General features: G+C 33.0%; 1 protein-coding gene across 4 annotated transcripts in view; it reads left to right on the top strand.

Annotated features, from left to right (window-relative positions):
* The window catches only part of NLGN1 (neuroligin 1), a gene marked incomplete at both ends in the record, with an annotated part of 661,388 nt that overhangs the window by 191,689 nt on the left and 456,000 nt on the right, over positions 1 to 13,699 (top strand). The window contains one exon of one of the 4 annotated variants that reach the window (XM_080810648.1): positions 8,468 to 8,527. The exons of the other annotated variants lie outside the window; for them this stretch is intronic. Coding sequence (XP_080666774.1) covers positions 8,468 to 8,527 — 60 coding nt within the window. The remainder of the gene's footprint in view (positions 1 to 8,467; positions 8,528 to 13,699) is intronic. 4 annotated transcript variants of the gene reach the window in all.

Genomic DNA, 13,699 nt, shown 5'->3' on the forward strand with positions numbered 1-13,699 from the left:
ACCTAATTGCTTTGAATGGGACTTCTATTGCTATGTTGAATAAAAATAGTGAGAATGGGCACCCTTGTTTTGTTCCTGATCTTGGAGGAAAAGCTTTCAGCATTTCATGATTGGATATGACGTTAAGTATGGACTTATTATTTATGGACTTTATTATGTTGAGATACTTTCCTCTATATACAGTCTATTGAGAGTTTTTATCATGAAAAGATACAGTGTTTTATCAAACGCTTTTTCAGCATCTATCAAGATGATCATATGATTTTCAGCCTTCATTTTTTTAATGCGATATGTCACATTATTTGGTTAATGTGGAACCATCTTTATATCCCACTTCATCATGATATATTATCTTTTTAATGTACTGATGAATCTGGTTTGCTAATATGTTGTTGAATATTTTTGCATCTATGTTCATTGGGGATATTGGCCTGTGATTTTCTTTTCTTGTAGTGTGCTCATTAGGCTTTGTTATCAGGTAATACTACCCCATAAAATGAGTTTGGAAACATTCCATGCTCTTCAATTTGGGGGAAAACTTTAAGAGAAATTGGTATCAGTTTTTCTTTAAATGTTTGGCAGATGTATTTTGGAAAGCAATGGAAAGAGATATAAAATCTGGAAAGAATAAGGAGGGTCTTATGGTTCAATCTGGGACATTTAGTCTAAAATAATAAGAAAGAAGCAGACAGTAAAAATTTTTATTTAAGTAGTGAAACAATGAAAGTGATGTTTAGTGAACACTAATCTGAACCGCATTTTTTAAAAAAAATATTTGAAATGACTTGTTTCCATTTTGAATAAAAAATCTTTTTTTTTGCTCATGAATTTCTAAAACATCAAAATGAGTGTTAAGCTATATTTAGTTTTCATCTGTCTCGTTATAGCTATTTTAAAATTCACAGTACAAGTTTTTTGTATATGCTCTTGAGTTCCTGTTCCCTTGGAATGCTTGCAATTTTAGTCTTAGAAGGAGTTGAATGTGTGTACATTTTAGCTGATGGTGATTAAATCTTTTTCTTTTTGGGTTTGCCACTATTATTATCTATAACTTCAAAAACCTATGGTGTACAAAATGGCTTGGGAGATAGTCTAGAGTCTAGATGACAGTGGGAGCAACTATGGGGTTACTGCAATAATTCAGTCATGTGATAGTGATGGCCACAGACAAGGCCAATAATAGAGAGTTCTGGGAAAGCATGACAGGAATAAAATTGGAGAAGCAGTGGGAAGTTATAACTCTGAAAGCAAAACCTTTTTGGGGTGTAAAATTGGCTTTGAGGTGGACCTGTTGGGCATCCCTATTATGCTGAGAAGGGGTGAGATATCCAAGTAGATGTCACTTACAGAATATTTGTCTTTGTATGAATATAAGAGTGGTTAGGATATGTTAATTCTCATCATGTTAAATCTTAGACAAAATAAATTTAAATTTAAATACATGTTTAATAGAAAACTTTAAAATACTCATAAAATTTTTAGATGTGCTGGCGTCTTAGATTTTTCTTCTTGATGATATTCATTTTATTTACAAACAGAAAGTAGAGGAGAGTTACAGACTCCTTTTCCATCATCTCATTTCTTCTCATGAACTATTTTCATCTGATAAGAACATAATGCAAACCTCTGTGTGAAGTATTCTCTGCCCTACGATTTGGAGTGACCTCACCTCTTTGTGATTTTCTCTTTAAGATTTAGATAGGGCCCAATTTGTCAGTGTGTGCTTAACCCTTTAAATGACTTCCTATTGATTTCAGGGTTAAGACAAAAATTCCTCTGCTAGAGAAGCTGCGTACTCATCCTCATCTCCCACTACTCTCTGTTCTCCTTTGCCAACCTCAGCAACCTCCAGGCTCCCTCTAACTTTAGAGCCTTTCTGCCCAGAATCTTCTTTCCACCCTACCTTCAGAACCCCAACCTTGTTGCTTGCTTAGTACTGAGCTGTCTTTCAGTCCTTGGGTTCAGCTAGGCTGCCTTGTATAACCTTTCATAACCCCAAGACTTGTTTTTTCTTAACGCAGTCTGTAAGTATATGCTTATGTGTGTGATTATTTGCTTTAAGTCTCTTTCTTTGACAAAATTAACTTTCATGAGGGCTGAAGTCCTGCCTGTGTTGCTCACCATGTATGCTGGTGACCTAGCATAGCATGTATTTGGAAAAGCTGGATGACTAAATACTGGCAACCATACCAAGGAGTCTGGGCTACTGAGGCCATCGCAGACTCATGTGTTGCTGAGAGAGCTCTGGGATCTTATGGCACTTGTATCCTCACCCAAGTATATCTCTGGATAATGTTTGGAATGCCAGGTCAGTTCAGAGTATGTCTTCACAGAGTACTACAGGATTGATTAAGCATATAGGACATTGTTCCAGATGAGAAGGGAGCATTATCCTGACATTCTTCATGATATTAAATACTGCATGTGCATTTATTAAAAAATCAAACAAATGTAGTGTTAAGAAAATAACGAGCTTGTGCAAATTTGGTGATGCTCAGATTAAGAGTTAGCCTATTTTACTTACTTTTAAATCTACTTTAAAAAAAAATTCCCCAGATCCTATCACTTTTGTTCTAGACAGGATTGCTTTTGACTTCAAAGTGTTGTAATAAAGGTAATTTTATGAAAAAGCAACTTGTTTTTCTTATAAATATGAATGAGCTCTTCTCAATGTATTGGATCCAAGATTTCTCTTTCCTTTTTTCCTGACCTTAACATCAAATTTTCTTTTCCCCAAAAGTCATGTTTTTTTTTAATTTTTATTTTTTCAAAAGTCATGTTTTAAGCTATGCTCTGCCTCTGAAGAACTGAGGGAGTGTGTTTTTTTTCATGCAGGTGTTTTCTTCTAACACAAAAATAAACACAGAGCTTGTCTGCTTCTTTTATACCCTTGGAATCTGGTCCTTTCTATAGCATATGTACATTTGAACCACTAGCCTAAATAGGCAGCTCTCCTAAAAGATACTGAAACATCACGCATGGCATAGTAGTGCCACCAAGATTTGCACAGATATGGATTCTTTAAAAACCATGAATTCTTCCAAAGTTTGCTTCCAATATCTCATCACAGCAGTTTGCATTATATTTTTATTTTCTCATTGACATTGCACAAGAATGCTGTCTTTTAATTGAAAAATTACTAAGAAAATTATTCTCAGCTATGATTTCTTTACATATTAACAAAATCAATGGTTTAATAAGTGTGATAACCTTTTAGTTAATAAGTATAGTCATATGAAATTAATGAGTATTATCCCAAATCAGTTGCTTTCACTCATTTCTGTATCCTCAAGAGTTGTGTATTGTAATTCTATAAAACTCACAAAATTTCAATAGGTAAAATTTACTACCTTTGCAATGACACCAACTGTCATGATATCTGATTTCTTTAAGTCATTGTATTTTAACGTTTATCAATTTGGAAAAAATCAAATAGAGTAACATCTGCTACTTTTATTTATAATACACTGAATTCCAGCATTGTCTTCTATACAAAGCAGACATAATCAAATTTTTACATCCTTGATTCTAGTTTTATACAGACTAAGAACATTCCTAAAAATATTTAAATCTTTTTAAATCCAATTGCCCCAGAACAAGTAGCAACATACTTGTATTTTCCCATTCTGTGGAAGTAGCCCTAGGAATCCCATGAAGTCAGTTTACCTCAAAGTCTGGTGGGGAAAGAATAGAACAAGGTCATTAGCTAGGGCTGTCCATGAATCACAATGGAACTCACAACAGCCTAGAGCTCTAAATAATCCTAAAGTTTTCAAAGACTTGCTCTCTTAAGAAGGCCACATTTCTCATGGCTGGCCAGCTTTCTAAGTCAGAAGCTAATAATACCCTCAACCTGCTTGCCTTTTGCAGATATGTATGACACAAAGTACAGATAATTTCTGCTGAATTGAACACATAATGAAGGAATTTATAATCAGTTCTAATGTATTTGAGACCTAAAGTATATTAGCCCTTCATCAAAGAGAAGGATAAAAAGCAGCATTAATATGGGTGGATAGTAATTATTTCAGGGTCTCATAATTATTCTCCAGTTAACTACAGAGAAATGCTGATATTTTTATTCCTTTTTTAAAAAATAAAAGGCACTGTGATCAGATCCTAAAATGTAAGACTGCATCATAAGTCCTTTGTAAAGGCCAACACTTTGAATTATGCTTATATTAATGGCATAGAAACTCTTGGGATTTAAATGAGTTCAAAGTTCATGGTTAGGAGCTCCCTTTACCTTCATGGTTAGGAATTCCCTTTACCTTCCTAGTCCTGTTGGTTCACCACTGAATCTATTTATTGCCTGTAGGAGATATAAAATATAGTAATTATTCTCACTCCCTTTCAAAATGACAGGAGGTCCACTTTCCTATTAACTCTAATGAGAGTTATGTGTGCATTCCTCAAGGAGGACAGATCCTATAGTTTCAAGGTAAAATAAATCACTTCTCCAGGTTTAGAGGACTCAGTCGCTTTATATTTTGGTGCTTTAAGATACCATTTAAACTGTTTAGTACTGAAAATACACTGTTTATAGTTTAAAAGAAGCATAAGCTATGGTTGGAATGTTGTTAATGATTGCTGTACATTTTTGTTGAAGGATAAATATTTTACCCTTTGGGGAAATAATGTTGATCACTTTACAGGAAATACATGGTCTCTAAAATGTTGTTGTCTAATTTTTGTAAGAAAATTAATTACAATCACCTCTTACTATATTTTCTTTCAGTTAAAAAAACTTTAACATTTGTTATTATATCAAATTATGTCAGTGTAGAATAAACTAAAAATGAGCTGTATATCCTAGGTATCTTAGAAAAAAGGAAGCTCAAATCAACAGGCTATTTTTCTTCCATCCTGGGAATAAGGAATCTTGAGATCATGTAGGGATCTGTTTCTGTAATCCACAAGCATATGTTTACTCTGTTTGAGGCTTCCTTAGAGAAACCAATGTTGGGTTTTTCAATTTGCAATGCCGGACCTTCTCAGATATTTGTTTCTTGTGCCTTTAAGCATATGAGATAAAGGAAATCTGGGGGTTTTGTTTTCTTTTTATAACCATTTTGGCCAAAAACTGTTATCAGCCCTCTTCTTCCCAGGGAACCTTCAAAAAATCAGATGTGTAAACAATTCTTGATGTTAAGAAAACCCAGTTATGCTGAAATTATGAAAATATTGCTGGAACCCATACTTTGGGAACAATTTGATATCATACAATAACAGATTTTGTTTAGTATTCGGTAAGTGTACTTCTTTAGTTGGGAGAATTTGACTTAACCTTTTTCCAGGATAATGATGTCCCCATCTATTTATGATGCTGAATATCTATATCTGTTTGTAACTTTTCAGATTTACTATAGTAAAAGATGTTCCATCTAGTGCATGTATGTGATCATTATCCCACCTCTGTTAAGAGGCATGCAGTTTCCTGATAAGACTGCAGCAAAAAATATGGTTCAACTATTCTATCCATGGAAAAGTCATCTCATGGTATATGCAGTATCATTTCCATGGCTTCCTTATTTATGCAGACCCAGAGTCATATAGCAACTGAGAACTATGTCCCATGTGCAAACAAGTGGCAGATCATGTTTTCATAAAAATTCTCTTGCTATCATATCTTGTGCAAACCCAAGAACCAGCAATAATTCTTCTTCTTCTTCTTCTTCTTCTTCTTCTTCTTCTTCTTCTTCTTCTTCTTCTTCTTCTTCTTCTTCTTCCTCTTCTTCTTCTTCTTCTTCTTCTTCTTCTTCTTCTTCTTCTTCTTCTGCTTTTTTAAAGAGTTATTTATTTATTTGAGGGGGGAAGGGGCATGGAGAGGGAGAGAGAGTCTTAAGCAGACTCTAGCCTGAGCAAAGGGCTTGGGGCAGGGCCGAGCCCAAACCCAGAGCCGGTCTCGGTCACTTAACCAACAGCACCACCCAAGAACCAGCAATTCTGTGTGTGTGCAAAGTACGTAAAACTACTGGCTAGGTGACTGTAGAACCTGAATGATTTCCTGAAGAAGTCCCATGAGTTGCCTCGGGTATCCTAGCACAGGAAAGAAAGACACTTCATCTGAATTGCTCAAAAGAGGCCTGAACAAAGTGATGAGAGTCACTTAATTTAATTGTGATGGGTTTTACATGTGTCTCCAAATGTTAGTGAACTGATGATTCCGCAAAAAAAAATTTTTGAACTCACATTGGTAGTTTCTTAATAGAGCCAAGAATTAAGCAAATTAAGTAATTTATCTAAAATTGGAAAGTAGATAGTGGTTTGGGTGGCAATTAATAATGACCACTGTGGGGCGCCTGGGTGGCTCAGTGGGTTAATCCTCTGTCTTCAGCTCAGGTCATGATCTCAGGGTTCTGGGATCGAGCCCCGCATCAGGCTCTCTGCTCTTCAGGGAGCCTGCTTTAATGAAAAAAAAAAAAAAAATAATGACCACTGCACTTAATCTGTGTTGTCTATTAGTAAATCAAGCTATAATTTCTACACAGCATCCTTGAAAATAGAAATGCAAGAAATCATATTTGTTGAGGTCTGTTCATTTACTGTTTAAGGTAGTTAAAAGAAAAATAAAAAGCTTGAAAACAACTTTCCAAGCCTAATATTTTGCGTGGTTTTCAAACTGGAAATATTTCAAATATAGTTTTTGATACAGCAATTTTTTAATTTAAATACAAACTATCTCTATTTTTCAGAAATGTAGCTACATTGTTGCATGGACATCCAAAAACATTGAGGGTATTTTTTGCACTAAGCAGGGTCATGTTAAAGAAATGTAGATTTCTGTGAACTTGCAACAGAGTGTCAATTAACATAGACTTGTTTTCATCTAGGTTTTCTCTTAATGGAATGATTGCTTACAAGAGTGACTATAAAAGTGTATCACTCAATTTATTGTGTACAGCTCCTCTGTCTATATTTGGAATGACCTTGAAACCATGACCTTACAAGGAGTAGTCAATGGGTCGTTTCAGTAACATCATTAATTTCTCCAATTCCAGTCTTTTGATCTTTGCCAGTTCGTGCTATTTTTCAAGGCTGTTTCTCTGCACTGATGAAACATAACTGGATTATATCTCTTTTTTTCCCCTTCCATTTTCTGGGATGGTGTTTTCCATTCTTTGAGGGTTCTGATAATAGGTATAGTTTGAATTACAAACATAATGCACAGTAATCGTTGAAAAGACTCAGAAGACTTTCTTGAAATGTTTAACAATCCTTCCTTATGAAGTGTGCTTACAGTTAATGCCTGCTTCTTTTCTATTTATATTATCGAAATCAATACATGACTTTCAGTCTTTTTTTCCCCTTCCTTTTTCTATGACTGTTATTTTATGCATGACAAAATTCTTTGCTTACTGCTGTGTTTGGCTGTCTTTTAACTTGAGTGTCCTGTGTTTGTAATGATTGCTTTTGCATGAGGACTATGAAATGTCATACAAATTAAATGGTTGTGGAAACAAAAAGAAATGTGGGGCTTCACTTGCTTTTTTTTGTGTGCTGAATATGTCAACTATGTGACACTTAAAATTACTTGCAAATGGCCTTTGACTTCCCCTTTGGTGTGCTTCTTTATTCTAGCAAATTAATATTGTTAAGTATAATAAAACATTTATTAAACATTCACAGTGTTTTAATATAATTATTATCCTAAAAATGATTCCTTTATAAATAACTATACTGGACGTGAAATTGCAAGATGACATAATTCTGTTGTATTACTAAATTGTTTATGAAATGTAAGCCTTGACTCTGTAACTAACTTAATAACCAAACACTGACTTCTGTTGATACTACCGTTGCTCTACAGAGTGATGAGATTATCTGTTCATACTTTTTTGCAGGTTGTGAATGTCTTAAATCCACAGCTAATATTTAATTAAAACACATGGGGAAATATTTAATGACAAGTAATTTTAAAAAGTCACAGTTTTGAAAAATGTATGATATAAAAAGGTGTAAAATCCAAGTGTTAATGCTCTTACAAAAAATTAGGAGGAAAAAAAGAAAACACCCTAAAAATGTTCATATCTCTGTTTTCCCTAATGTTATTATATTGTCCCAAATTAAAGATGAGTTTGGCCTACTTTCTTTATTGTTGTCACCAATTCAAATTAGAAAAGACACTGAATAAATTAAGTTCTTTCAGCTAAAACTGTTTACTTTTTTTATGCAGTGGATATTTAAAAAAAAAATCATTTCCTTTGCTTATGACTTGAGTTTCAAACCATTATGTATTTTTTATGCTGGATATATTCACAAACCAAATCTTCTATAAGATATTTTGGGGAGAGGGATTCTTTTTTCTTAAACAAAATAGATAATCAACTTTGACTTAACCACTTCCCCACTCTTTTTGGAAATACCCTTGAGAATTTTAGTATTTACATTTATTTTTTTCCCCTCAGTCTTGTTTATTCTTGAATTGTCTTTTTTTTTCCCTCCATTTCTCCGTTCTCAATCCTAGGTCCCCTTACAAAGAAACAGACAGATGATTTAGGTGATAATGACGGTGCTGAAGATGAAGGTATTTTTTTTTCCACCAAATCTATTTGCATGACAAGGGCCTCAATCACTTTTTCCACCCCTTTCTATTTTTTTACTTCTTGTCTTTTTTTGAAGAGTTGTTTTTAATTCCCGTTTTTGATGTGTTTTGTCTTCTTGCTTGTTGTTACACATAAATATACATTTTTAATTTTTTTAAAAAAATGAATGTTAAGTTTTACATTTTGATGCCAACCATTAAAATGTTTTAGAAAGAGGGGCATTTTTTTGTTGTTTTCTTGAACTGACTTTTGATATGTTCCATCCCATGTTTTGACTGAAATTTGTCCACATTCTTTGAACTAACAATCTCTCCCCCTGTAGTCTTTCTGTACCCATTTTGCATGTTTTCTAATCTATGTAAATATTTTACCCAATATCAAATGTGTTTCATTTTTACCTTTGACGTTTGTTTAAAAAGAACCCCATACCCAATAAAATGAAGGACAACCAAAGGCTGATATAAAGTGTTTCTTGAGCAATATAATTTATATGACACAAATGCTGTTTTCTATTGATTTGCTTAAATATTATATAAATAAATTCAATTGTATAGATAAGACAGGCATTCCACCTATTTAGATAACTGTAGTAAACACTGTGCAATCTACTTCAGTACTCTGGGCAGATTTGATGGCTATCCTTTCATTTCAAAAGCACATAATTTCTAGCCTGGGTTACAGAAGTGTTCTGATTTTCTGGGTATTGCCAACTATAAGCAATAAAATATATACTACTTTCCTAATATCAAAATTGTTTTCTCTTTCTAACTTTCTTATGACATACAATTCTGATATACTCTGTACATGTAAGTACTTGCTAGATTGATTTGACACTTCTCATTCTATTGTGTACCTTTACCTGGTGTTAGGTGGAGTATCCAGAGGGGCCCATTGATGTTTTCAGTTCACCTTCAGTCTACTTAGGACTTTTTTTTTTTTTAATGCTAACCTAGTTATGATTCTTCGAGAAGTGACTAATGTTATCCCAGGTTTAAAAGTAACTCCCAGAGCCCTAGAAATTAAATCTCATAACGATATCAATAATACAGTATGAATGGCTTTCCAAAATAAAATAACCTACAAGCAGTTCAGCAGAAATGCTAGTTACATGACTTACAACTATGAATGAATATGTTCTTACTAAACAACTTGAATTACCTTCATTTAGATATTTATTTAATAAACTACTTCACAGTAGAAAATTGAATTATAGAGGTGAAGTATTGAAAGCTTAAACATTATATTGTGTTTTAATATTTTTATAACATTTAAGAATTATTTTGATTAAATGAAATTTATGATCTCTGATTAAAAGCACATTTACCAGGGTGCCTGGGAGGCTCAATGGGTTAAGCCTCTGCTTTCAGTTCAGGTCATGATCTCAGGGTCCTGGGATCCAGCGGAACCCAGCTCTTTGCTCAGTGTGGAGACTGCTTCCCCCTCTCTCTCTGCCTGCCTCTCTGCCTACTTGTGATCTCTCTCTCTATCAAATAAATAAATAAATAAAATCTTTAAAAAAAAAAATGTTTACCATGAATCCCAACAGTGAATTAAAGATTAAACACAAAGCAGTCATTAATATTTGAAATAAATCATTATAGCTGTCCATGAGTTATCATTTTGAATGCTAAATAGATAAAAATAAACTTATAATATCAAAATGCAAATTGTGTTTTTTAAAAATATTGTTGGAAATCAGAAGTTTTCAAACATTCGAGACATTTGTTGACTATGTTCTCACAGCTTTAAGAAGACTGCTTCCACTTAGGGGCTTTGGGATTTGCTAAGCCCTTTGAAAATCCTTAGCTCCTAGACATTTGTTATTTAAATAATACTTAAGTATAAAGAACTTCTTAGTGTGTCGCTTTGTAAACTCTAAATTTTCTGAAAGAACTCACAAAGTTAATATACATAATTTTCCTATTTAAAAAATACTTTGCTGATTTAATGCACTTCTTCTCTTTTGATAAATAGCATCAAGTAAGACATTTAAAAGTTTACAAAAGATACTTCTGAGCCACCATAATGAGCTAAACTCCATAAACGTGAATCTGTTTTACAGACCTCTTTCAAAGCACATTTAACATTTTTAAGTAGCCATTAAAAATGTACTAAAACCCCTGTTTAAATTGGCAGGTGGTATTCAGGTTAAGTACTAAGCCCGTCAGTCACAAGACTTATCAAATCAATATATATTTTTAAATGCTCCAAAGTATAGAATGTAAGAGCAGTCAGTTCAAGTTGAGTCCTCTCCTCTGCGCTGTTGTTTTGGATGCTTGTTAAGACAGCAAAGACAAGAAAGATAAATTCAACTATTCTTCAGGATAAAAAAAAACCAAAAACCTTTTGTAGAAAAGTCTGACCATCTTCTATTCAATTCCTTTTACAATTATTTTTGTAGACATGAGTGTGAATAAAAACCAAGGCCAATTTTCATTTTTGATTTGTTCCAAATTATGAATCACCATCACTAGACATAAAACAACAAATATAAACTACTTGACAAATTACTTTTTACTTTAGTCAGAAGTCAAATTACTTATTCTCCATTATTCACTGATAACTGAAATCTTTACTTGATTTCTCAGCTATTGAACTCAGAGGCTACCAAGGATATTCACCGGAAGGTGCTCCTCATTCACTTAAACTAACCCAAGGCTTCTTAGTGGAGCACTATTCATTACTTCTAATTCTCCTCTGTGTCTTTACCGTTAGTTATTCTTTTGCCATCTTTAGGCCAATCACAATTTTTATCACTTTACATTTGTGTTTTATAATAACCAAAAAACTACATATTTCATAGGCTATTTCCATAGTTTCAAAAAGACTAATCTGAAGTGATAAAAATGGGTCAAAGCAACACTGTAGATTCTACCAATTTATTTTGGGAATTTAAGAGATATTTAAAATTCTTTTAAATGTGCTAAGAATACCTTAATATTAATATTTCAATATTCAGATGCAATTTTATATTTTAAATATAGCCTTTTAAAACTGCTCTTATAGATTTTTATATATATTTTTAACTAAAAATTATATTTAGCCAGCACTTCTATATTCTTTTGCTGGTTTGGAATGAGGTTGGTGCCTGAGGTTGGTAGAATTAGTAAGGGAGACACAAAAACATCTTGAAATATATCAGAGAAAAATTTAATTGAGGCAATACCCCACAATTTAAAAACTATTAAATGCCAAAAACTCTCAATTATTGGCAATTAAAAACTTAATGAGTTTTTTTTTCTTAAGAAAAGGAAACCAGTAAGCATATTTAAGGAGTTATGTGACTAATAATTTTTCATTAAGACCATTAAAGGGAGTTGTGATTCCCAAACCCTGGTTGTCAGGCACAAATAAATCCCCATTAATTGCTCTAGATCTTTTGACATTTCCTACATTGCCTTAAAATTTTGGCTTATCAGGAAGATAAAATAGTTACTAAAATTTAAAATAGAGCTATCTACTCAGATTCCAAGTCTATGACTTTTTTAACCTGAAAAGCTACATACTCTCCTACCCTAAATAACCATCAGTGTAGTACTTCCTCCTTTACCATCCACTCTTTTCAGAGACTTAGATGCTTGGCAAGGCTTTAAAAAATGCACATAACAGAGAATATAAACATGTTTCATGAACTTTTGTATTTTTACTGTACCTGAACTAGTGTTTTAGTCTCTGAGAGTGGTTTTGATTTTAGTAAAGTCAGTAGCAGCTGCTTAGGCAAAGTCAGAAATATTAGGTGAAATCTACCTTATTTATAGAGAAAAATATGAGACAAGATTTAGAGGGATGACTTGGCTCTAATAAATTCATCATAAATTACTAAAGTACATCTAACACATTTGCACTAAAGACATAATGATTCCTTAAAATTTTATTAAAATGATGACATTAGCAGATGGTATTCAATAGTAGGCTATCTGATATATTATTTATGAAGATTCTGTTTTTTTAAATAAAAGTAAATATAGATATAATTTACACTGTTTATTATTATACTATTATATTTGAACCATTTACTATTTATATTTACATCAAAAGATTTATATACTATGAAGAAAATAAAGTCTAGGATAGACCCCTATGATGAAAACACTATCATAAATAGAACTCCAATTATCCTGTAATAGAAATATGACATCTTTCCAAACTTTATTAGCAATTTTAAAGATTGTTATATGCAAGAATTTTACTTATTTTGATAATTAGTATCAAAATTTGGTAATTTTCATGAATGTGACTTTTTAAAAATTTTTATGTATTTATTTGACAGAGAGAGAGAGAAGAAGCAGGTAGAGTAGCAGGCAGAAGGAGAGGGAGAAGCAGGCTTCCTGCTGAGTGGATCCCAGGACCCTGGGATCATGACCTAAGCCAGCCGAAGGCAGTTGCTTAACCAACTGAGCCACCCAGGTGCCCCTAAAATTTTGATAATTACCCCATATAGCACAAGCTTCAGGATTACTTCAAGCAAAAAGAAATATTGTTCAGAACATAAGACTAGAATCATACATAACTTTCCAGAAAAGAACTGCTTGGTATATTAAGTTCTTAGACAATGTTGAAATCTTTGAGAAATTTGAAAAGACAAATTGGAAATTAGAATCAGCTCAAACTATTCTTAATGCTTTCAAGTCTAATTTTTCAAAGAAAAATAAAGAGATACCACTCAAAATAGCTCATGGGATGTATTGTCATATTTTCAGTGTTTCTTGACAATGTCCACTTCATTCTGTTATTAGGTATAAAATGTGGCAAGTTGTCTCAATGTGTGCCTGTATTGTTTTCCAGGTGAACAGAATGGTTCTACCAAGATTTCATTACAGTTCACAGTTGGTGCTTTGTAATTCTATGTAATTTTAATTAAAGAAGAATTCTGAAACAGCCTCCCTCTGTGCTACCTACAAGCATACAATTAGCAGAGTACAGTGTCTGCTGTGAACAGTCAGTTAATGATTTCAGTTTAATAATTTATTATTGCTTCTTCGGTGCCAGCCATCCTAGAAAAATAAGCTAAAACTGTATGTAGCAAACAGACATTTAAAAATGGAAGATAGTTAAAAATTTCAAAAGGATTGTTTTCTCTGTGTAAGCCTAACATCTCCTCAAGCCCCCACATCTTTACAAATGAGTGAATACCATTTTCCCTCCTAAGGATT

This window comes from Martes martes (genome assembly GCF_963455335.1).
Source record: "Martes martes genome assembly, chromosome: 1".
In the NCBI taxonomy this organism is placed as follows: Eukaryota; Metazoa; Chordata; class Mammalia; order Carnivora; family Mustelidae; genus Martes; species Martes martes.